The 15017-nt window shown below is 42.8% G+C and overlaps 1 protein-coding gene across 1 annotated transcript in view; it reads right to left on the reverse strand.

The window, feature by feature from the left end:
* Positions 1 to 9376: 9376 nt before the first annotated feature.
* LOC119401409 (RNA polymerase II-associated protein 1) overlaps positions 9377 to 15017 on the reverse strand; it is a 38600-nt gene continuing 32959 nt past the window's right edge. The window contains exons 24-28 of the mRNA XM_037668187.2: positions 14847 to 14988; positions 13983 to 14148; positions 13026 to 13110; positions 11002 to 11135; positions 9377 to 9923 (exon numbers count right to left, since the gene is read on the reverse strand). Of these exons, the coding sequence (XP_037524115.1) occupies positions 9873 to 9923; positions 11002 to 11135; positions 13026 to 13110; positions 13983 to 14148; positions 14847 to 14988 (578 nt within the window). The 3' untranslated portion in view covers positions 9377 to 9872. The remainder of the gene's footprint in view (positions 9924 to 11001; positions 11136 to 13025; positions 13111 to 13982; positions 14149 to 14846; positions 14989 to 15017) is intronic.

Here is a 15017-nt window from a genome sequence, read left to right on the forward strand (position 1 = left end):
GAAATTTTTCCTTCTGTCATCATAATTCATTCAATTATATCTTTTATGTCCTCTTTAGCTTGTGTCACAGTTATTGTATTATTTTTGTTGATGCATTCATTACTGTTTTTTCTATAGCTTAGTTTTGCTGTAGTTGTTCACCACTGCTCCATTAATGTTTATTCTTTGCTTTTCCACATGCATTTTGTAATCCATGCATTTTTCATTATGGATCCCCCTACAATCTTTGTACGATGGGACACCAGTCTGTAAAAGGACTCCTGGCATATGGTGTAACGCTATTTCGCTTCAAATTAAAAAAAAAGAAAAAGAAAAAAAAGGGGGAGGGGAGGGGGGAGAGTATCAAGGCTACCATGAGGAACTGTGTAAAGTGCTTCCGAGCAAATTGTTACGACTGTTACTGGCGAAGTGGGACAGAGACCTGAATGCAACTGTAAAAATGGTTAAACTCACCTACAAGCATCTGTCAGGCGATGCGATTTCAAAGCTATTGGAGGAGGTGCTTTTCTGTGGCTTCACATTGTGTAAATAATGACAATAACGCTTGACGCAGCCTCCCTCAATCTTTTTTTTTTCTCACAACTGCAATTACTGTATTCAAACAGTAATGTGGCTGAATATACCTGGAACTAAAGGAATCTATCGGAAGATAGTTTTCCAAACAGCTAGACAACTATCATTATGATGTGTGCATTCGTAAGAAGGTTAACCTTATGTTTTTTTCCTCCCCCAAACAAGTACATCGAGCAAGGAAAGTAAACTAGCATAGTCAACAAAAGCGCTCACTGTATAGGCAATATGGTCACTCGATAAAGAACTCGCCAGTTCCCATATGACTCGAAACCAGCTCACAAAGGAGCGCTGTTCAGGCTCGTGTGTTCATATAGTGGCCCAATACCGAGCTCCTGGGTATTCATATCCTTGCAGGCAGTGTTGAAATTTCGTTTTATATCTTAGAAATAGAATGCACAACTCTCGCGTCAGTAAAATGTAAAGGCAAAGCATGGCCATTGCACGAAGCATGTGGATTCGGCCCCTCGTGCTTCTGTCCTGTAGCACACTGCAGTGGTGCAGAGAACTAGGTTTTGCACAACGGTTTCAGGCGATGTCACAGGCCACACCTTGCGCGTTTCCATCAAGGGGCTGCAACTGAACTCCTGCACACGCTACATGTGTAATCTCGATGACAAGGGCTCGGCAAAATATTGTAAAATCAATAACTGAAAGCAAAATGTAATCAATGTTAAGGTTCTTAATTACTGGCCGTTGCTAACTTTCTGAGAAGTTTTTTTACATACAGCGTGATATTGCAAGCAATTTGAGCAGCTATGTTCTCTTTCCCAGACTCCAACTTGATGCTAATGCCTCGATCCTGTCGGCCATGTTTACAAACGCTCACTGTTTTAATGAAGCAGCGCCGTGGTAGCACCGGTAGGGATCGTAGCACTAGTTGCAGAGATGTGATATCTATCCGCCGGCCATCACACTGTCACAGTCCACCGTACCGCTGATTGAAGAAGTTGTGAGCGGCTTTGGGATAGTCTTGCTTTGGAAATGTACTACAAGGATTTCTTTTCTACTGACACTGTCGTATCGCATCGCAGTATATTTTCAAATAGTCTGACAATACTTATTACAGTATAAATAACAATAAAAAGAAAATATGTAAAGTAAGAGCATGATTTGTTACTTTTTGTTATCTTAGCAGCCTGTGGATAAACAATAACATCAACTGCAAATGACATTTTTTATGGCCGTGTAGACCCTGACAGCAAGACTGCAATGACATTCGTTAGGAATGTAATTTCCCGCAAACAACATTACATGTGCCACGTGGCAGGGGTATTATTGAACTTTTTTTGTTCCACAAACAGCTTACGAGTGGAACTATTTTCCTGCCTTCATCATTGTCAAATCTGATTCCATAAGCACGGTTGCTCAATTAAAAAAAAAAAGTGCCGCCTGTTGCGTTGTGCTGAAACGTATGGGCACAAGTGGGAATGCCGTGTTGACGGTTTCGTCCGTGTTGGCATGAGTAGACGTATAGTCACATGCCTTTAGAATAAAAATAGGACAAAAAACAAGGGTTCTAGTGAGTGCAAGACGCTGTATCCAGCCATATATGAGATGCCAAGGAGTCTTGGTGTGTTTGAACTACAAGAAAAGATGTCAACGTCCACTACCGAGAATTTCTGTATCACAATGAATGGTGTTAACCCTTCGAGATGGAATTTTCCTGAAAAAAAAAAAAAAACTTTTCCAGATGGTCAAATTAGTTTATTGTAGATTTTGAACATATAAAATGTCTAATGTCGGGAAGAAATTGTAAAAAAAAATCAGGAACAGTATTTTGGTGTTAGCATCACTCAGAACTGCAAAATGTTCAATAGTATTTCAGAGTGTAGTATTCCTTGAAACTAAGTCTACGCACAGTGCCTTATTGCAGTCTGCACACAAAACAAAAGCAATTTTGAAGTCTGAAAAGTCATCACTGTTGGTGTCAAGAAAAGGGCGGTGCATTCGGCCATACCGCCACTTTGTCGTGCATGTGAAGAACTCGAAGGAAACCCAGTAAACAACGAGAGCGAGAATACGTCATGGGTGTCAGTGATCAACAAGCTAAGAGCAGTGCCAATAAAGATGGAAATCAACTTCTGCCGTTTGTTTAAGGGAAAGGCCAATAAAAGTAAAGATAAAAATCAAGTTTCACAAGCCTAACATGGGCAGCCCCTTTTGTGTGAAAGTGTCGGAGTGGTGATCTTGGAAAAGGTGTCAGCGTCTGATAGAACATAAGCAGGTAGGAAAGGCCCCGTCCAGAACACCAAAGGACAAGTGGCAATTACCTCTGCAGCTAAAGAAATACTCCCACCCACGTTCTCCGACAACGACCCATACCTCATCCTAAACCCGCATAAAGCGTCAATGTTTCTACGGAGTGAGTGCCTGCAAAGTGTTCGAGCACTGTCAGTACATAAGAAGGACATTGAAAGACATTATTTTTGGGCAAACTGCTGATTGAAATGAGAGGCTTGGGATAGCCAGGTCTTAATATGCATGCAGAACGAGCTGAGGACAGCCATTTCAAAATAGTTACGCCTGCCTGCAATCCACCCCTCTTTGTACGGCAAAGCTGTTTGTGGTACATAGAATTTGGTTTGCCGTACATAGAACATGTGGTCAGAATTTTTCATGTCGTCCATCAGCACATGAACAGCTAGCATCAGCTATGTCCAAGTACATGAACCTGAGCAGAGGAAAAAGCATACAAGGTAAGTAGAGGAGGCAGAGAAGACAGCAATGACCCTGCTCCCTGCAGTGCCACGCAGTAAAGTAACAAACGTTTTCTGAACTTACCTCAGCACAGCCTTCTTTTCAGTCTGCATATCAGTGCACCCGCTTTTGGTCTACGACAGTAAAGTGCACTATCTTTACGATCGGACCATAAGCCATGCCTCCCCTGCGGACACAGCAAGGTTGGCCAATCATGGAGAGAGTTAATTTCAAATGCCATGACCTGTCATTATATGAGAGTATCAAAAGAACATGTTACTTACAGAACACGTCAATGTGTTCTGTACTGATTGCAGAGAAATAATGAACCTTTTGAACAAAAGTATTGTCAACACAAAGATCTAGAGCACATGTCATTCATTTGGCAATACGTACTATTTTTCACAGTCTTCAAGAGCTTCGTTGGTCAATCATGCCAGCAGGGGGGAGTGTCTGTAAGTTGGTGCCTGGAACTGATACTTAATGACATTTCATGTTGCGTTATGACTGGAGCTTATATACTTAACTTCAGCATGTGGTAGGAAAAGTGTTCCATTGTATGGATGACTTCTAAGTAATTTTTACCCTCGACTCACGTGAAACGCAGCAGTCTGGCGATTGAATCTGAGATGCCTCTTGCCTTCAAGGCAGAAATGAATGAATTTCTATTGACAATGAAACTGGATGACTGGTATTGGATTTTTAAACATTAAAATTGTATTTAAGCCTGCTCACGTGTGCTTTAGCTAGATGCCTCGCTCGAGGAAAAGCCTTCTGTATTATTCAACACAGTCTAAGCGTTTTGCTAAACAAGGTATTCCATAAAGATGCTTTCGACACATTCTCAGATGCTTGTGCAAACATTCCGTGCAATATAGCTTTTCAACACATGTTGACAGGCTGCCACTCGGTTCCGTCAGCACAGTGAAAATATCTGCTAACTGGCGTGGAGCGTAGATTCACAGAAAACTAGTTACAGCGCATACTTCATGAACATGCCCGGGACCAGTTGCTTTACACGGCACACTCTGTGAATACAGCGTTCCCGCTGGTCTCCGAAGCAAAAACTGAAAAGCTTTGTTCCAGCCGGGTAGTTGTTTTAGCTACACTCAAACCTCATTATAACGAAGTTACATCTTACACGAAAATAACTTCGTTATATCCGAAAATTCGTTATAACGGTATATTCCTAACACTATATGTATAGCAAGACTATTTTTCATTTACTTCGTTATAACCGATATTTCGTTATATCCGTGTTCGTTATATTGAGGTTTCAGTGTATTGGTACAGTTTATGACAAAGCAATTCATACGCAACATTGCAAAGCACCACTAACAACCTGACATGGCTCCGCTCATGGGTTGGCTGCTGCACGAAGCACCCGCACCACAACGCCACCTGCTCAATGCACCTTTCCTATACTTTCCCGAAGTTGGAACTAAACTAGAGCACGTCTGAAAACAAGGCATTCACTGTTGTGCTAGCAATTAGGTATTTTCAATTGTACCTAGAAGGCACGAATTTCACTGTTCACTGACCATCAGGCGCTTACTCATTTGCTGAATGGTTCTCAACTGAAAGGCCGGGTTACTCTATGGGTAAGTGAAATTCAGCAGTTTGATTTTGAGGTCGCACACAGAAGCAGACAAGGTTTGTCAGGCGCCGATGCACCTTCTCGAATTCCCATTGTCAGTAACTGCACGAACGAGGACAAAGCGAACTCACTTAAGGGGGACGTGGCACTTAGGGAATGAAAATCAACCAAAAAATCTAGTTTTCGCTGGCCATCTCTGCACGTTCCTGACATCATTGTGCACCTAGTTACTAATTTTTATTGCTGCATACCGTATTCTTCTATCCAGATCATACTATAAAAAGGCAAAACCTTGCATCCTGCCCTTTAAATTGAGGGCAAACGGCAAGCAATTTTTCATGCTCTTTCTGTAATGGAGGAGCTATATTTTTTGTTCTGTCTGGGTTATCATTATGATTTCTTTTTCGCTGCTAAGATAAATAGATGCGATGTGTCGTAAGGCAAATTTTGTTATAGTACTTTCTCAAGAAAATGTTCTAAATCAAGGTTTTGTTTTGAGTATTAATTGGGGCGTTTTTTAAATTGGGTGCAACAGCCCACAACTCTGCTTGAAAATGTCCTAAAACAATGATTTATACTTTATGACACACTACAAACATTCTCAATGTATTCTGTGAATTGTACATTGGTGTGCAGGTTGTGGTTAATTCGCTAATTAGGCCTTAAACAAAGAAGTAGGTGTTTGTGATATCCTGAAAACTACTTATCATAGGAAAAAACAATTGCCTATTTGAAATCAGCACATAAACATTCTTAAACTCTGAAAGTTCCATCAAAATCGATCAAGAATTAAAAAAAAACGTTTTAAAGTGCCATGTCTCCCCTTAATATGTGGGAAGGCACAGAAGAGCCGATGTATGTACTAGAAAGAAAGTTTCACGTATCGGATACCCTAAAAAGAAGACTTCTTGACTGTTATCACGACAGCCCAGAGTCAGCAGGCCATGACGGCTTCTGGCAAACATACTACAAAATGAGAAAAGATTTATGTGGCCCGGCATGAAGAAATATATTAGAGATTACATTAGCTCTTGTTAATAATATCAACAGAACAAAGCAAAATATAAGCAGAAAACAGCCAGCATGATTTTTACACCTCACTCAAATGTCCCATTTGAAACCGTACATGTTGATTTTGCTGAACTGAAAAAAAAAAAAAGCGGAGGAGTGAAGAAAACTAGAGCTGTGCGAATAGCAAAATTTAGGGTGCGAAGCGAATTTGAATACTGAAGTGTGAGTGCGAATTGAATCGAATATTTTTCGAATATTTCTACAGTCAAACCTCGTTAATACGTACCCGCTTTAAGCGTACTAACGGTTAAAACGCAGTTGCGATGAATCCCCGACTGAGTCTCATAGAGCCTGATGCATTCGCTGACCGCTTAAGCCGTAGTGCTTCGTCCTACGCCTACCGGTTAGTGCGTGCCCTACGTACCGCGATAACTTTTTGTGCCATAAAATTTTACTGCGCCGCTGAACTTCCGGACCCCCCAAAGTGCCGCCAAAGGTTTTCCATCTTCGAGAAGTGCGTAGATCGGTCGATCGCTGATTCCGACTTCCGCGCGATTGCGACGACGCTTTTGCGAGTAAGCACCGGGAAAGAACGAAGGTGAGGCGGCGGCCACCGAAGAACGTGCTAGCATGACTTATCGCCGACAACCTTATCACAATAAGTATCTTCAGATATCTGGTCGGGCTCGCGTGCGGCGCAGCACTACTTTAAGCCTACTGCACGCTTTTAATAGGCGACAACCTGAACGCGCCGGGCCGCCGATCGCTGCCGCCTCGTTGTGCGGGGCCGTGTTCAAGCGCGCGCCGCTTTGTAGAAACGAAAGCAGCTCGCTGTTGCGGATTTGAGCGTTGCTGGTCGCGGGTGACGAGAAACCTCTTTGTATTGACGCTATCACGATAAACGCACGCGTACCTACAGCAAGCGTAGCGCTGTTGTAACCATACTGCACGCTTTTATTGGGCGACCACCCAAACGCGCTTCCGTCCGCTGTCAGCACCGCTAGAGCGTCGCAGAGTGCGCATCGCTTGCAGGAAGGTCGTCGTTGCCGCCGGCGCGTTAACTGATCCAGCTACTCGCCGCATCTGTGCACGGTCGGAGCTAAGTGGGTACGAAGCACACTCCCACGACAAATGCGCGCGTGCAGTGCAGCAAGCAGCCCGGCAGTGACGGCGTGAGCCGAGAAGGCCACGTGCTGCACGCAACTAGCCAGGAGACGATCGGCTCCACGCAACCGTACCGCGTTTCACTGAAACTGTCAGTTTTCGTTTAGTAGCAGATCGCGGTACAGACGCACACACACATAGCCGACACTGTCCGTTCCGTCGCTATATCGGTCACTGCGTATACCGGACCCTGTAATAGTTCCGAAATGCTCCTTGGCGTCGCCACCGCGCGCTATCGGCACTACCGGACGGTCGTGCGAAAGTGCCAGAATCTTTTCTCCACTTTGGCAAAAACAAAGAAAAGGCTTTGCAATGGGTAGTTTAGGCAATATTTGCTGTGGCACTGTATATATTTCTTTGCTGGCGGCGATGGCATACGCGAGGAGATGCAAAATTTTACTTGGTGGTTAATGCGTACTACCGTTTAGTGCGTAGTTATGCGGCGTTCCCGGCAGGTACGCATTAACGAGGTTCCACTGTAGACTATTTTTCGAATACTTCGAAGTGAAATTGCAGAAAAAAATGTTAGAGAGGATTCCTAAGCATATTCTTATGAGATAGCAACATGAAAGTGTTTCTTTTCGCTAGGTTGATGAAGTACGGGTGGGGTGGTGTTTCATAGTTGTCTTATCAGGAATGAGGCAATGTAAAGGCCGAATTGTATTTATGTACATAATTTGGTGCAACCAAAGTGTTGCCGACAACACTTTACACGTGATAGGCAATGATGCCATTTCCTCAGCCTCTCCTCCTCTGATGCCCAACTGATGTGGCAGACAAGGGTCTGCTCCCTTGAAGTCCGGAGTTCCAAATCTGCCTCGTAGACGTCAATATATAAAAACATCTGAAATTTTGGATGCTAAAAAGCTTCGGCGTCCAATTTTTTGGACTTCCTGCCCAAATTTCAGATCCAAAACAGCATTAATTGAGCCCCCATCTCTGCCACATCTTTCATCTCCATGTTGGAACCAGCGTTTTCTTGAGTTAATACATTTGCGTCCGTAGCGGCATAGAGTTTCCTACAATCGTAGTGGAGCTTGAAAGGCAGCTTTGCCGCAATACCGTGGTGTAATGAGGTGAAGCATATTGCAAAATCTAGGGACCACTTCCAATCGGACGTTGACTGCGTCTTGGCGAAGTTCGGCCGTAACGGAGCTTAAAAGGCAGCTTTGCCGCAATACCGGGGTGTGATGAGGTGAAGCATATAGAAAATCTAGGGACCACTTTCAATCGGACGTTGACTGTATCTTGGCAAAGTTCGGCCGTAACGGAGCTTAAAAGGCAGCTTTGCCGCAATACCGGGGTGTGATGAGGTGAAGCATATAGAAAATCTAGGGACCACTTTCAATCGGACGTTGACTGTATCTTGGCAAAGTTCGACCGTAACGGAGCTTGAAAGGCAGCTTTGCCGCAATACCGGGGTGTGATGAGGTGAGGCAAATAGAAAATCTAGGGACCACTTCCAATCGGACGTTGACTGTCTCTTGGCAAAGTTCGACCGTAACGGAGCTTGAAAGGCAGCTTTGCCGCAATACGAGGGTGTAATGAGGTGAAGCATATTAAAAATCTGAAGGGGTCATTTTCAATTGGACGTTGACTATATTTGTTTTTGGGAAGTTTGAATAGTTCGAATAGTAAAATTCCTGTGCGAATCGAATCGAATAGCAAACACTATTCGAAAAATATTCGAAATTTCGGATATTCGCACACCCCTAAAGAAAACGCAATTCTTTTTTAGTGTGCATTGATGAATGCTCAAGGATGCTAGCTGCCAAGCCGGGATACCAAAATGGTGATGCTGTCATATCTCTACTGAGCAGAGACATGTTTAAAGCATTGAAATGCGTTGTATCTGACAAGGGACCCGCATCCAAGAGCCAGGCATTCACAAAGTGGGCAAACGAGAGAAAGACTACCGTGAAGTTTACAACCCCATACCATCCATCAGCTAGTGGACTAGCAGAGCGGGTTATCCGAGATATAAAGGAATATATAAGTGTGTATGTAGGATTCACAGGAGGGTGGAAGTGTTGTCTGCAAGCAGCTGTGTTGCCCCACAACAGGTCTCACACAAGCGCTCTGGGATGCAGTCCTCAATACGCCGCCGTCCGGGAAACTGCTTATTTGACTGCGGATGACATGCTTGGCATATAGAGAAGCTTCACTTGAAGGAAACAAAGAAAAGTTCAGAAGAGCAAAAGAAGCACAAGGAAGCAATGAGGAGAGCATTTGACAAAGGTTGTAACACAAACATTCCTGCAATTGCACTAGGTGATATGACTGAATTGAATTGAATTGAATTTTATTGCTCTGGTGTATTGTTCTGGTGTGGAAAGCTTGTGGTGATCCTAACACAAAACTTGTGGCTTCGTTTAAAGTGGTAAAATTGACTACAAAAGAAGGTGCACCCAAGACCATTGGCTACTTGACGGAAAATGGTGTGATGGAAATAGCAGCCATTGCCAACGTCATCTCTTATTTGCAGCGGAGGGATGAAACAAAGCCCAGGAGAGTTTAGTCGAAGGACAGATCTGGTGGGAACGGGAAGAAGACGAAGAAAAAGAATGAAGCGATAGTGCTTTGGCTCTGTGCACGGTTATCGTGAAACGTTACAGAAAAAATGTGACAGTACAAAACTTTTCCAAGCAGTATGTCGTGATTCACGAATGAAAATGTTCAACAGCTACACATTCGTTGCCTTTCGCAAAGTTCCAGTGCACGCAACAACACGCTTCGTGGGTCGTTGAATCACACCAATACGCTGGCCACAACTTGGGGATAATTGCAGTGATGAGACTGCAAGCTTGCATGATGGCACTGGGATATTGTCCTAGCATGTTGCCTTTGCATGTGTCCACCGCAGGATGCGTTTGGCAGCTTCCTACAAAAAGATGTTACAAAAGACTGTCAAGCCCTTCAAGAGAAAAAAAAATAGAAAGAGAAAAAAATAGAAAGAGAGAAAAAAAAAAAAAGACGCTCCTAAAAAGTCGCAGTGACGTTATTTAGGAGAAATACCGTATATTAAAGTTGCTGCGAAACACCCGGCGCTGCAGAAAACAAATGAAATACTTCAGATTAAATCAAAATGTTCAAAATCAATCAAAATTAGCCTTGCTGCTCCATGCTTCGAGGAAACAGAGTTAATGATATATAGTATCGAACCCGTTAAAAGGGGTTAGATTACCGTTACACGCCATAAATGGACATACGTATGTCACCCCCGGCATTTAAACCATATGGCTCATAATAATTTGTGGAATAATTAGATTTGTTATTACTAAACTGTTAAGTATAGATTACAGAATTTCTTCTTACTCCATTAACATAACTTTGTATCACACTTCCTGTTTATGAGGTCATTGCTAACATGATAAAAAATGAGCGATTTTACGAGGACTAAAATCTCAGATGATCATTCAATAAAGCTACATTTGCTATCTAAATACTCATTCCTTCACGCTTATAAGCTGCAAATGTCTGTAAAAGTTTTATGTGGTCACGTGACACTTTTTCCAATCAAAGGCTTGGCATACGATACAAACTATCTCACTGACATTAATTTCTTTTCCAAACGGTAACAATATTACCGCAAAATAAAGCGCCATGTGGTTAAAGCCTGCCGCTTGACCTTTCACGTGATGACCACATTTCAGGCAAAACTAGGCTAGTGAGTGTAACCTAACCTGTGGTTAGAGTGTGCAACTTTTGAAGTGCATTCCTTTACAAGCAATCTGCCACTACACTGTCATTAACATGGCAATAATAATGACAATGAAACATGACATTGATATGTGCCACTACATTGTCATTAACATGATGGTGTAGCGACAAAGCAATGTGCTGCTAAGATGTAATTAACATGACAATGTAACGGCACATTGCTGCACAGTCGTGTTGATGACAATGTAGCAAATTTGCAGAAACAGATATGTTCCTGTGAAGACCTTAATTATATGCACCTTCTTCTGATGATGTGAGAGAACTTGAAGCAAATGGACTTTGAAGGGGCTTGAAGCTATGCTGTGCACAAATTGTGCCACGCTCTCCTCAGCGATGGTATGTAACAGTGGGCTTCTCGTGCGATTCAACCTCCCTGTAAAGACACAAGCTTGATATTAACGTAAAGTACTTACAAATAGCTTTTGCCCAGCCCAGGTAATGTGGCTCTGATGTTATAGCTTTGCAGTTACACCATATGGGTACACAAAGAATATGAAAGGTAAATGTTTATTGTGTATTTAAAACTGTTTACCCAGCTACTAAAACATCCATTACCTGACAGCAGCAAGCACAACCAAGAGGTCAAATGGCGTGGCTTGCACCTGGGGCCATATTCTGTGACGATCACTGTCAGTGACAGTGTCACTGCGTGACACGAAGTCACAGGTGTCCAATGACTGAAGCGACTTCTTGCCCGCCTTTCCTCAAACAACCGAGCAGCGTGCACTAACAGCGATGTTACAGCGACACCTTCAAAAGTGATAATCTCTAAATATAAGCCCGGGTCACTACGTATGGAGTGCAAATGCCATATTTCGTGCCAAATGGCGATTACTAAAACAATCCCCAGACGTGCTGCAAGCATTGTGGATATCGTAGTGTGTAGTAGAATGGTGTTATCTTTTCAGAAGTCACTAAAACAGCTGACATACTAAACGGAGTGTAGTGCACTCACGGTTTCAAGCAGGAACAGGTCAACAGCGTGATGAAAGTAAAATACCACGAGTAAAACGTGAAACAATGAACACAATAGCTACAATGAGCATAGCTTCTAGAGCGTTAACAACGTAACGTAAGGCTTGTCACCCAAGACGATTAGGTGATTTAGCTAGGCTTGTGCGAATATTCGAGCAGTTCGAATATTCGAACAAATATTACAGTATTCAAATTTGCTTCAAAATGAATTTAAATTCTAAATTTCGAATAATTCGAAATGAACGAATACATATGTATAAACCGAATGTAACCCCCTGTAAAGATGGTTTCACTGCAGTGCTGAGGAGCTGTACGTGAATACACCTTTCCAGGAAAAATCTGCAGTGCCGCGAAGCCTCACTTCAAGGTTAAATGAACAAATTACCCTTGCATTGATTCATCCTTTCTTAAATTTAAAAGCTTGTTATACCGGCTTATATGCTCCAAGTATAGTAAATTTTAAAACGTAACATATTTTACAGGTTATCACTTGCATTCTTCCAAAAGTCAAATCCTGCTCCTATTTGAAGTTGCTTCTACTTCTTCTGAACCAAAAAGAATGACATTTGCACATGTCTTGTTTCAATTTTTAAAAAATATTGCACAGGTTTGTTGGGTCACGACAAATATGCTAATTTTTCTTTATAATATGTGATATATACTATTCCAATTCGATTCGAAATTATTCGACCAAATCACTATTCGCTTCGAACATAAAATTTACTATTCGCACAAGCCTAGATTTAGCACAAAGTAGAAGCAGCTGAGTTAGCTGTCACAAGTGAGGGACAAAGTGCATAACAGAAAAAACTTGCCAGCATCATAGAGTTTTCTACAATATCTACAAGAGGGAACTGTGACGCTACAATTTTTCAGCCATCTTGGGATAATGGGTAGTACACGGATTTGCCTAATCTTCGTACTTACGGCTTCAAACGCACTTGTGGCTTTGTTCATTGTTGTTTTGGCTTTTGTTTCTGATCAAAGAATGACACGTTGTGAACCTTGAGAACAAACTTGAATTGGTCAGCCTAAAGGGGTCAAGGTGATGAAATGGGACTGCCGAGCTTTTGCTGAACTTTGTCTTGCAACAAAGCAGCTGCAGGCCACACCGAGCTGAAACAACGAAGCTTAGGCAAATTTTGTGTACCACCCATCATTTCCATGCTGGCTGAAGCGCCGTGCATTACAGCTCCCATAGACACTAGCGTCAGTTTTGTACTATTATGAAACTCTATGCTAAGCACTACCGGTGTTTTAGGTGGTAAAACAGGTGCGCAGTTCTCACCTGACAGTAAGAGTTTCAGGTACGTCTCGAGCACAATTGCATTTTCCTCGGGTGGTTCCAGGAAACGAGAAAGAGGCACAACAGACTGCAGGGAAGAGTGAAAAAGTTGCACAAACATTGTGTCGCAAAAAGAGTTACAAAACAATGCTGAACGCATAATGGCAAACATTAAAGGTCATTATAAATGCATTAAACCATCGAACAGTGAAGCTGTAAGCGCGCGAGTGTCTGTGATTGGCTAGTGAGATCCCGTGGGTCGTAAATCCACCGCTAGATTCGAAATATGCGCGCTAACACATTTCGAGCATCATCATTATCATTTATCATTATTGTCATCATCATCATCATTTCGTTATTTCTTTATTTACGCCCCTCCTCTGGTCATGTGACCTGTGTGGTGATGACTACTACCATTATTAGTATGTTAAAAGGAAAAAAATTTTTACAGTGAGGCTGTCGTAGTCTACCCTATGCCGCGGTTGTCATAGTAGTAGTAGTAGTAGTAGTAGTAGTAGTAGTAGTAGTAGTAGTAGTAGTAGTAGTAGTAGTAGTAGTAGTAGTGGTAGTAGTAGTAATAGTGCTAGTAGTAGTAGTACTACTACTACCACTATTATTACTACTACTACCACTACTACTACTACTACTACTACTACTACTACTACTACTACTACTACTACTACTACTACTACTACTACTACTACTACTACTACTACTATGACAACCGCGGCATAGGGTAGACTACGACAGCCTCACTGTAAAAATTTTTTTCCTTTTAACATACTAATAATGGCCTTTTGTTTTATTGCTCATTGCATGAGCCTCAGCACATTTGGCTACTTCATCAACCCTAATTGTTCTGCCCATCGTCCTGGTGTTGGTAAGCTGCTGGTAATGAGGTGGCACAGCCCAAAAACTTAATTAAGGACAAGATCATTAGGTGCAATGATGTTCTCGTGCCTGTTCTGCCTTCAAGCGTGTCATGGCCAGTGCCTCTGGGTTCTCGGCAAAGAGAAGCTTGCGGAAGTGGGGGTCACACGCTCCCTGCAGGGGAACCAGAAGCCACGAGGCGAAGACTTCGTCTCCGTAGGACTCACCGACATATTCCTCCAGAAGCTGAAGATAACTGCACAGGATGACACAAAATTACATTCTGTGTGTCATCAAGCTACAAAGCACTTGCCACACCTTTAAAAGTTAGTGCCTGCTACAGTCAGCTAGGCTGTCATGAAAGGAACGGAAAATTCTGGAAAGGGTGTTGCAAAATTAAAGAATAGTTCATGGCACACTTGCTTTAGCCACTAGTCAACAAATAGTACCTCCCAAGAAATATGTGTTTTACAGCGGCGTAAACTGCATTCTCAGCACAGAATTCGTACATTCCTTACAGCATTATACTCGTCTAGAAGAAAACGCAGCCACTAATTAGGGCTACTAAGGTATATATGGCCAGAGAAGTGGGTTGCGAGTTCAGAGTTGGTAAGCCACCCCCCCCATAAACTAATGTCTCTATGCTTTAAGGTAGCATACGAGGGCATATTGGCTAGCTGCCAGCTTGTAAAGCCCACACGGTATGTTACTGGGCAACAGGAGTGTTCCACACTTGCCGCCATGGCTACGATGGGTGCTGGCTAACATTCCTGGGTACGTTGCACTAATTGTGTGACGCAAAATTCATGCGGCAGTTATGGAACAAACAGCAAACCTCTTGAAATATGTGTTTTTTTGGCCTCATATGGATGTATCTACCAAAAATGGGCCCCTTAATCAGTTCTCCTCCTTTCATTCAAACCCTTGCAGCGCGACACGAAAGAGAAAGCTCACAAATCTGAGAACGATGGCAGTCCCGGCCAGTCTTTCAGATCCAGGTGGCGCTGCGTGCGACACAGCAGTTTCGTCTGCTCAAGCAGCTGGAGAAGCAGTAACATGGCACCCTGCACCTCCATGTCTAGAAACAGCTCAGGACCTGCCAGAATAAGCGTGGATATTAGTGCC

This window comes from Rhipicephalus sanguineus, chromosome 8 (genome assembly GCF_013339695.2).
Source record: "Rhipicephalus sanguineus isolate Rsan-2018 chromosome 8, BIME_Rsan_1.4, whole genome shotgun sequence".
Taxonomy (NCBI): Eukaryota; Metazoa; Arthropoda; class Arachnida; order Ixodida; family Ixodidae; genus Rhipicephalus; species Rhipicephalus sanguineus.